Source organism: Drosophila sulfurigaster, chromosome 3, assembly GCF_023558435.1.
Source record: "Drosophila sulfurigaster albostrigata strain 15112-1811.04 chromosome 3, ASM2355843v2, whole genome shotgun sequence".
NCBI classification, from domain to species: domain Eukaryota; kingdom Metazoa; phylum Arthropoda; class Insecta; order Diptera; family Drosophilidae; genus Drosophila; species Drosophila sulfurigaster.
This window is the reverse complement of record NC_084883.1, coordinates 27376207-27386955: the sequence shown is the minus strand read 5'-3', so window position 1 is coordinate 27386955 and position 10749 is coordinate 27376207. Positions and strand designations below refer to the sequence as shown.

The 10749-nt window shown below is 39.7% G+C and overlaps 1 protein-coding gene across 2 annotated transcripts in view; it reads left to right on the top strand.

Moving 5' to 3' along the window:
• The first annotated feature begins 1886 nt into the window (after window positions 1-1886).
• LOC133843489 (calphotin) overlaps window positions 1887-10749 on the top strand; it is a 38310-nt gene continuing 29447 nt past the window's right edge. The window contains exons 1-2 of one of the 2 annotated variants that reach the window (XM_062277073.1): window positions 1887-2033; window positions 5661-6639. In XM_062277073.1, the coding sequence (XP_062133057.1) occupies window positions 6344-6639 (296 nt within the window). In that variant the 5' untranslated portion in view covers window positions 1887-2033; window positions 5661-6343. The remainder of the gene's footprint in view (window positions 2034-5660; window positions 6640-10749) is intronic. The other variant, XM_062277072.1, reaches the window with a different exon arrangement.

Here is a 10749-nt window from a genome sequence, read left to right as displayed (position 1 = left end):
GGTTTTGTTGAATTACTTTCACCAGGTTGGACGCTAACTAGCGAATAAATTTGATTGGCAACTGAATTATGTCTCTGATGTAAAGATCTAGCTCACGATTTGCCAGCAGCTGTTGTTGTTGCTGCCTTTTGTGGAATGCGTCTCCATGGGATTTCAATGCTGTGTTTGTTATTGTTTTTCTTTTTTTCGTTTCGTTTCGTTTCCCTCTTTCATTCATCATTCGTGCTTTGCACACGCTTCCATTGATGCCTATCTTAACGGTCAATCATGTTCTGTGCATTCCTCAGCTCGGCTTCAGTTCGGGTGACAGTGTTGACTGATGATGACTTGGGCGGAATTCCAACAGGATGATGGGCAACTTTGTGTGCCATTAGACAGGCTTTAAGCAACGGTGATTGTTGCTGCTTACATTGTTGTTGTCGTTGTTGTTGTTGTTGTTGTTGAGGTGGGGGTAAAAGGCAAGCTTTAATACACACACATACATATCATATGCTTCGAACACCTCATATCAATACGATGTGCGCAAAAAAAGTGAGTGGCAAAATGTTTGAAAAATGGTCAAAACTGAAGCGCCTCCATCTCGCCTTGCCTCTTCTCTTGGCTTCGTGCCTGCCTCTCTGCCTCGTGTCAGGTGCAATGTGCCGGTGCTGTTGACCAGCAGAGGCAGCAAGAGCAGCAGCTGCGCCAGCCAGACGCAAAAAGTTTATAAAAAATACAAAAAACAAAACAAAAAGCTAAAAAAATACACAACTGAGAACGCAGCAGCTAACGGACAGCGACTGAGAGATACCCTGTAATAAACTAAACAGACAGAAGATGCAATGTCTTTAAATTCTATTATATGTTCAATATATTTATAATAAAATAGAGTCATTAAATTAGTTGTAATATGATATTTTAAAGACTTAAGGAGCTTGTTTTATTTATTTAGTCTGCTTGACTTTTATATTTAATTAGAGAGTTGCCTCGTTTCATGTGACGCACTCCCTTTTTGAACATCCCAGGGTATTTTTCACTCTTTCAGTCTGAGCTTATAAGCGCGTAAATGTGTAAGAGTGTGTGTGTGTGTGTATGTCGAACTGTGGATATCGCTGTCACTATTGTTGGTCCGCCTGACGTATCAAATGTCTTTCATAGGTAGTTAAACGCTTCCTATTCCGTGCATGTCGCTGCCATTGCAGTCAGTATACTAAGCTATGCTATACTGCGATGTTGCCGCATCGTTTTGCATGGACAAGTTGGACAAGCAGCACTCAACTAGTCAGTTGGTCAGTTAGACAGTTTTGGCGTAGGGCATTTCCCGAATCACTTGACCGACCCATAAACTGGGTGTATTTATAGCTCAACTTCTTTCTAACTGAACTTGTGTAACCGAATACCGAATACGAACTTGTGTTGGCTTCGTTCGTTGGGATCTCTAAGTGCTTTTACGGCTCGCTTTTTGCACTTCCCATCTTCGTTCGCGTCGCTTCCTTATGCATACAAATTAATGGGCTGCGTCTTGTGCAAAGTACCAAAGTTTAGTCGTGTGACACAAAAAGAGAGAAAAGCTTTGGCAGCAGGCATTGCTAAGGCGCAAATGGAAGAAAAGAATGAATGGCAAAAAGACGAAAAGAAGTTGTGAATGAAGTTGCCCTTGGCGACCAGATAAACAACCCTATATACTACAACCCCTCGGTCAGAAACTAGTTTATTCCCAAAATCCAGTTAAAAATTGCCAAATGGCACCGCCAGCTGTTGATCAGAACAAAACAGCCAATAATAACAACAGCAAGCGGCAGTAAACAGTGAAACAAGAACAACAAGTAGCAGCTGAGAGTCAGGTAAATTACAAAGAGAGCGAGCACGCGAGAGAGCAAAATGCAAGCTCAACAACAACAATCACAAACAGCTGCGATAAGTTGAGTTGAGCGCAGGCAGCTCGAAGCTCGACTCCAGAGCGTCGACGTCGACGGCTCATTCGCGTTTCAACCTTTGCGCGACTCTCACGCAACGTCAGAGCGGAGTTAGCATCAACGGGATTCGAAGTAAATGTACGCTAAGAGAGTTGTTATTATTAATTTAGTATATTTCGCTTAACGTATTGTATGTTTCAAACAAAAAACCAACAAAACGTGTCGTGCAATAAGCAATGATAAGTGAACCTTAGCCTACAAACTGAAAACTAAAATCGTTGAAGCGCAACGCCGAAACTTATGATAAAAAGGGCTCATGGACAGTTCGAATGCGAATGGTAGAGAATGAGAGCGCGATCAACAGGCAACCCTTGGGGACTTTGCAGTTCTTTTTTCTAATTGTGTGCGTGTGTGAAAGAGCGAGTGTAATTGTGTGCACTCCTAGTGGGTCACTGGAGCGTGCGATATGTCAGTGTTAAGCTGCGAGTAAAACAAGCGACTCATGCGCAAAGCAGACAGACGACGACAACAACAGCAAACAAACGAAAAATGAGTGCATAATAAAATGACGAAAAGTAGTGACAAGTGGACAGGGACAAACAGTGTAAGAGTCACAATGGTCAGTAATGGGGGCGGAGTGCGGGGGGCAGCGGATAAGTGTCAATGTCACTGGCTTAGCATTGAAATCAAATGCAACCCTGCGAATCTAACTTTCGAAGCCGACTGTGAGAAATAAAAGCAACGGCGGAAAGAGCAGCAAATTGCTTCCGTCAGACTGTTCGAGTGTAGTAGACTCCATACACAGGAGAGTGTTAACGTTGTATTAAGTAGAGTGTGGATCGATTGGTTTTTCATTAACAGCAGCCGCCAATTTTTAAGAAACAACTTTTTCGTACTCGCATGGAAGAAAGACAATTACTTAGGTAACGAACAACTTCCATAGCGGCAGCAGCAGCAATGAAAAGCTGCTGCAGCAAGCTGAAAGCAAAACCAATCGGCCAGCATCAGTTAACAATATTAACGCAGCCGTTGTGGCAGCGTTTAAATTACTTACCAACTTCCGTTTGTCAGGCGCGTTTTGGCGTCTAAGCAGCTTCAGTTCAGCAGTTGCGGTTGTAGCCAAGTTGTTGAATTTCTCAATGAATCGACAGTTCGTCTCTCCAAACTCCCTCCTCCCTCCTCGCAACCCTCCCTCTACTGTGTTAAGCGGGTGAAAAATGTGTGAAACCGTTAGTAAAAGCAATATTGATACATCTGGCAAAGCGTTGCGCGTAATTAATACCAAATTTCCCTTTTTTGGCCAAACAGACACCACAATAAACAAGCAAATAGCAAATAGCAGCAACATCAATCATCTTTGCGCCGGCATGCAAAATATATTTGCCAACAAGCCAACAAACCAACAGCCAACAAATGTTAATGAAGTGCTTTTTGCCCGCTGTGAAGAGATCGTCAGCTGATGTGGATGTCTGTACTTAGCCGGCTGATTAACTAATTGCAAATTGTTGTGTTTTGTATTTTATATGTGCATACATCAAGTATGACCCATCAAATATGATAGCATCATACTATACTATTTACATCCGTCCGACCCATTTGAAAATGTGACCCAATTGCATGCAGAATTGCTGTCATTGTTTAATTAATTATCAAATTAGTTACTGTAACCACTTAATGCGACATGCAATGCGAAACAATTGTGTGAAAATTGCACAAATCCCCAACACGTAACACACAGCAAACAACTTACAACCTGGCATTGGGCAATGAGACAGAGATCTGGATTTTAAATCAATTTGATGCCCACAAAGGCCGCCTCGAGTCGACTCGAGATGAGACGAGTGGAGACGAGTGGAGATTAGACAACTCTCCACTTGGCCATTTGCATATCGCATTTGTAAACTGTAAACGAAAATTCAGTTGCCAAATGATATGCAAAATGCCTATGACCCCAATGGCAACGACGATGCCGCCATCCCAACTGCATTCGGAAATGCATTTTTAATTATGCTCGACTGCATAAACCGCACATCATCATTTTGGCTTTGCTGAATTTTCCACTTACGACTATGTGAGTCCCAAATGCGCCTAAAAAAGATGCCCCCATCTCACAAAAATAACAAAAACAAAAAAACACACCGACAGCATTTTCACCTGACAGACAACTAAATTTCTATTGTTGTCTTGACCAGGGGCCAGTCTTTCAATCTTCCAGCTGCCTCCCCAAAAATAAAAAAAAAGAAGACAAGTGAACTTTTTAGTTGAGCATTCGAAATGTTCGAGACGCAAAACAACAATAGAAAAACAATCAACAAGTGCGTCTTCAATGTCCGTCTGTCTGTTTGTCCGCTTGTCCAAATGCGATACAAAATCGTCTTTTTCAGTCGCTTGTTTAATGCTTCGCCAGTCACAGAGATACAAAAAGATACAAAGATACATGTGTATCTTGTACCAGCAAATGTATCTGCAACTGAGCAAATGGCCAAGCGGCAAACATCATCATCATCATCATTATCATCGTCATCGTCATCCTCATTCCCATCATCAAGTGAGACTCTTGACTGAGTCTGCGGCATTTCATGTCATCTATTTAACTGCCCCAACTCCGCATCTAGCTGCCACATATGCAACTGAGCGAGGTGCACTCTTGAAGTTTTGTAGGAACTTAATAGCTATTGTTTTTTGTTAGCTGGAATTGCGAAACCCGTTCTAAGCAATTTATGCAGATTTGACAGGTTTAATAATTATCGGATTTGTTTTTTAATGACAATTCACTTGAAAACATTCTAAATTTAACATAAAATTTATGCAGCACAATATCGTGTTTTTTCTAGAAATGAGCAAAACAAAAGTGGTTCTTAAAATTCCAATAACAGTTAAGTTTGAAAGCGTGATAACCTCAATTGCATATTTAATTGTTTTGCTTTGCCCAATTACAACTAATTTGTTAAGCTGCCCTCGTATGCGTTGCTTTAGAATTTCACTTCATTCGGCGGATTTTGATTTGCAAATCTTTGTAAATGCCAACTTGATGTTGACTGTTCTCTGCCCTGGGGCTGAGAATGTCTTGCCACATGCGACTAAAGTGTTCTGTGTTCTGTGTGTGTGTGTGTGTGTGTGTGTGTGTGTGTGTGTGTGTGTGTGTGTGTGTGTGTGTGTGTGTCTTGGCTTGATGAGCAGCGCTTGAGGAGATTAGCTGAGCAGCCGAGCAGCTTTCTCGCAAATGCGACGCTGAGGGCTTGTTGTCAGTTGATGTTGTCGTTGTCGTTGTCATACATATTCGTAGTACACCTGCTTCTGCTGTTGCTGTTGCTGTCCCACTGACCCCCCTACGACAACCCGCATGCAAATCGATGGCAGTGCATTAAACGAAATTACCAAATGCGGTACTACGTGCCTTTCTAGGTCTCAGCAATTTACATATTTAGGCGTAGCGGCAAAATGTGCTCGCATATCACTCTGAAAATAGTCTACAACTTGAGCTTCTGAGACATGCCGCGTCTGCTGTTGCTATAGCTGTTGCTGTTGCTATTGCCACATTGCTCTTGGGTGCAGCAGCAGCAGCAACAGTTTTTGGTAGACCAACGCGACTCGAATCGAGAGTCGCAACACTTTTCCGTGTGTGAGGAACCGGCTGCTGGCTTCTCCTCATTCTCTCTCGCAGTTTTTGGGCATATCGTTATCTTTAAGAACAATAAACGCGACTTGTTTATTGTGGCCATAAAGTAAACCTCAAAATGTATATATTTTTTTTTTCGCTTGCAGCACGAAACAAAAATTTCATATAAACACGAGTAAAGTAAACGCTGTCGCTGCGCCTCCTCCTTCGCCACTCGTTTAAATTTGTATATCGCTGTGGCTGATAAGCAAAACGAAAATACGAACACACGCAAAATAAAAAAAATAAAGAAGCACAGCAGCGCCTCCTCAGCCGAAAGCCATGGCAAGACAAGGCAAAACAATGGCAATAACGGTCGAGTAATTAACAAAAATGCGCGTCGAGCGACAACTGAATGAAGAAAAAGTAAGAGAAATAAAAATAGCTAAGCAAACTGAAACAGCAAAGTGAAGTGAAGTGAACTGAAAATTGTGTGTGTGAGCGAGAATTCCATTGAGTAGTGAACTTGGAAGCGTGAAGCTGAGGCGCCTCCGGCTGGTTCCCAGGCAGGTCGCACTCGACTTTTATATGCAACATCCACTTGCATAAGATCGGTATCTGTGTGTGTGCGTAAATCCCTCTTCGCGTGTGTGTGTGTGTGCGGAAATGGCTTAGCGCGTTGGCAAAAATGTTGTGATTAAAAGTGAACGTTACGTTTGTGTGTCAAGAGGGGGTCAACGTCAAACTAGCGTGCCTCAAACGAACGAGCGAACGAAAGCGCGAAATTCGCCAAATACCTAAAGCCAGTAACAGCAATAACAACCACAGCAAACAGCAACAGCCAGCAACGATGACAGTCGACGCAACATCAGCGGCAACAGCAGTTGCAACATCGCTTGCAGCGGAAGTAGCAGCAACCACAACAAACAGCAGCAGCAACAACATCAACATCAACAGCGGCAGCAGCACGGAGAACAGTCCTGTCCATCAGCTCAACAGTAGCGTGGACAGTGGCATCGCAGTCCTCGACACGGAGATGGAGGCACAAAGCCTCAAGCTGCGTCAGCGGTTGCAGCAATGTCAGCGCATTCTTCAGGTGCTGCAGCGGGATCACACCACGTATCAGCTGCTGCGCGATAGATTAAGGTGAGTTGCACTCTCCACATTTACTGCTATCTAATCTAAAGACAACTTTTTTAACAAATATTCCAATAATTAGTCATCATTATTGTGCAACTACTGATGATAGAGTGAAAGAAATTCATGCTGAGATTCACCTTGGTTTTATTATTAATAGAATTCTCTATTAATTTTGCTGTATGAGTTAAGTTAATTCTGTTTTATGATCTCAACTTAGAGTGATAGCAACTGCATTAATGTTTAATATAGAAACTGGTTTTGATACATCGAGTGTGCTCGACTGTGAGATACCCTATACACCTTCCCAAGAAAAGCGAAACAGTGCGGTATTATTTAAATATACCAGATTCATGTACCGGAAAAATACTGAAATACACCTAAATGAATATTTGGTATATTGATATAATATTTGCTGCCTTAGTAGCTCTATCGCTTGCAGTGCGATATTGTTATTTAAATATACCAGATTCATATACCGAAAAAGTATAAAAAATATACCATATATAAAATATACCAAATTTGGTGAAACATTGCGGTATTATTTTTTAAATATATCAGATTCATATACCAAACATACTGAAATATACCAATAATTATATTTGGTATATTGCTATAATAATTGCTGTCATAATAACTCTACTGCTTGTAGTCTCTGAAAAATATGTTGGTGTTCATACGAATAGAGAAGAATATATTTATATTTTTTATGGGATCGAGGGTACCTCCTTCTGCCTGTTAGATACATTCCCTGATGGCTCAAAGTTGATGTTAAGTTGATACTAAGCTGCTTTTGTAATGAAATTGTTTTACCGAAAGAATCTTTGAAAATGGTTGTTCATTTAATTTTACAGCTTTCCATATGACACACTATATACATATTTCTTACAACATCTTTGTTTGCATATTCCAATGGATAAAAGCAATTACTTCAAAGTAGTAAATTTAAGTTTTATAGTTAAATCGTGTGGCATTTTCCGCAATGAAACCTTTTTTATATTTCTGAAGTGTCAAATATTCCAATATTTTTAATGCGCCTATAAATTGATTGCGTCAAGTTTTTATTTCCAAATTTTCGCTTTCTTTTTACGTTTTTTGCTAGTTTTCCTAGCCAAGCCCATATCCAAAAGAAAGAAAAAAGTTTTCTCTTTCGGCAACGCCATTATAGACAAATATTTTTAACGCATATTTTTCAAGTTTACCAAATAGTTGATCGAATGTGCGCGATGCTCGTATAATTACAAATTTATGATGTTACCCTCAGGGCAGGGAATATGAAAAATATTCATGAGCTTGAAGCATCTGACGCTGACGGATGTTGTTGATGGGCTTGGCAAACATCTTTGTCGGATCTCTGAAGATCGACGACAACAACAACAACAACAACGCACTTGCAGCTGCCGTTTTTTCGTTTTGTAGTTTTGTTGTCTATTTGATTAGCATTTTGTTTGGGAGCGCTATGAATGCATCTTTTTTTTATTACCGCAAGACAAAGTGCAAGAACTGCATTATTACGAGTATTGTCATTGTTATTGTTGCATTTTCGTCTTCTTTTTTTTCAATTATTTATGTAAATTGTCGACCCCAATGCAAAGAGGAAATTGCCCGAAAATGACAAAAATCACAGGTGCAGTCGACAATAAAATAATGCGATGCGCATCTTAAGAGTATTTTATTCTGGGAATACGAAACGAATGTGAGATCGAGTCTCTATCTTTCCCACTATCAAGCGTTTGCCACACACGCGTTTGAGTGAGGCATAAAAAAGGCAAAAATAAAAAAAAAAACTAAAGAACAACCTCAACTCATTACTCATCTTCAGCCCAATCGCTTTTATTGCCAAGTCAGGCACTCTAACGTGAACACATCGTTAAAGTGGCAACATCCAAACATCTCGGAGTTTCCGAACTTTGTGCTTGTTTTCTTGGTTAACTAAGCACATAGAATTCGTAAAAAACGATGTAGAAACTGCGAAGTATAGCATAAGGTACTTTCTTTCCAGACTTCTTTCCCACAGAAATCTTTGTTGTCATTTTGTGAGTGCCAAAGAAGTTATAAATATAGATAGATATATTCATAAGATCTAGTTTAAGTTTCGCTTTGGAATTTCTAACCCAACTTCAAAGCATCTTTTTGATATTGTAAATATAATCAATTTATGGTAATCGGAATATCACATCTTAGGTATTTCTTTTGTTATACATTCGATTGTTAATCTCTTCTTATAGTTTGTAGTATTTTCTGCTGATTATTGTTATTAAATTCTTTAGTCTGATTTCTAAATATAGTTTAGACTGATGTCCAGTTCATCAGCACTTTTGAAAGCTTATCAAAATAAACAAACTATCAACTTGCAATACATTTAGCACTATTCGAATAAGTACTTTACCTTCAACACTATCTCACTGATTATTTGGCTTAATTTAGGGCAGATATCTTATCAGTTCCATTCATAATTAATTTGATTAATGCCAATTAATTGGCCTCATGCAAAACGAATTCCCTTTCAAGCACCGCCTGAAGCAAAACCCATTTCAAAGTGCCATCGATTTTCAGAGATAGTTGTCCAAGTTCAGGTGGCACTTTGTGTGGCAGCCACACATTTGCATAATGCAACCTGCCACAAGCGCGTAACAAGCCAAAGTCATTGAGCTGCCCTTTATTCTTCTGTTCGTCCCCCTTTTCCCCCTCTTCTCCTATGTCTTCGGGTCTTTGGGTCGCGTTATCTGAGCGACAAACGCGATTTATTTTTGTCACATTTCTATGGCGACTTTTAGACTGACTAACAAATGAGTATGACTAAGTAGTTCCAGTTCCACTTTGGATACTCGCCACAACGCACACAAAAACAACAAATTCCCCTCCCAAAAAAAAAATACTACCTGAAATTTGATCAATAGCCAAATAAATAAACCCGCCTATAAGTTATAATTTTCCATCGAACAGAAAATATATATATTGCTCTTGAACAAAATTGGAATAATTATAAGGCGATTGTGATATAACCTCTAAATAAAAATCTTAACACTTATCTGTGAAATTTCGTTGCGTTGTTTTTTTTTTCTTCGTATTATATACATTTTTTTTGCTTTATTTTTTATGATTATTTATTTATCATTGTACTCGAGGCGCGTTGTTATCAAATCAAAAGCCGCAAGGCGAATACCTCACATTTTTGTTGTTGTTGTTGCTAAAACAAACAAAACACAAGACTATATAATACCCAGCTATATACAACGACAACGACGACAACAACAAAAAACAACAATAAGCGGAGTAACAATAACTAGAAGAAGCAGAGTAAAAACAGTTAAACAAATCGCGCGAAACTGCAAAATGAAAAAATAATAAAGGAAAAAACGTTAATAACGCGTTCGCAGTCGAAGTCGCAGTCGCAAAGTTGAGCTCCATTCGTTGGGAGATCTCTGAGATCGTGTCCAGGGAAAAACTGGGAAAACACTGTGAGTGTGTGAGTGTGTGTGTAAGTGAGTGTTTTGTGTGTGGCCCATTGGCGATGATAGAAGACAAAAGCTTGAAAAAAAAAAAAAAATGGACAGCAAAGTCGCGTGATCTTAATCAACTACATGATATCGCATATCCAAGTGGACGACGATGTCGATGTCGATGTGGCATTGGCAAAGTGTTGGAGTGTGCCTGGCCAATCAACTGGCAATTAGCGTTTGTGTGTTTCGGCCGTTGGCCGTTGAAAATAAAATTAAGTAAAAAATTCCAGCATGAAAACAAAGTGATTGATAATCGGTGTAAAAATACTTAATTGCCAAAAGAAATTCTCGACTTTGGCAATTATTTATGCAAAGTTTGCAAAGTGAAGTTGAAGTTGAAGTTGAACGGAACGAAAAATAATACAAAAGCAAATAACTTTATATTGTGCCAAGTGAATTGTCATCTGCTTTAATGATGATCTCTTTATTTTACTGCATTGAAGCACATAACCTACCAGTACGATGCCAAGTGTTAGATAACTCAACTAGTCAGCTAGCCAACTAGCCAGACTTTACTCAAGAGTGTGATAAACACAGGAAATTCAGTATTCAGTAATAATCTGAAACACTTAATCTGGAATCGACAAACAAAGCAGTTGAGCAGTTGAGGAGGAGA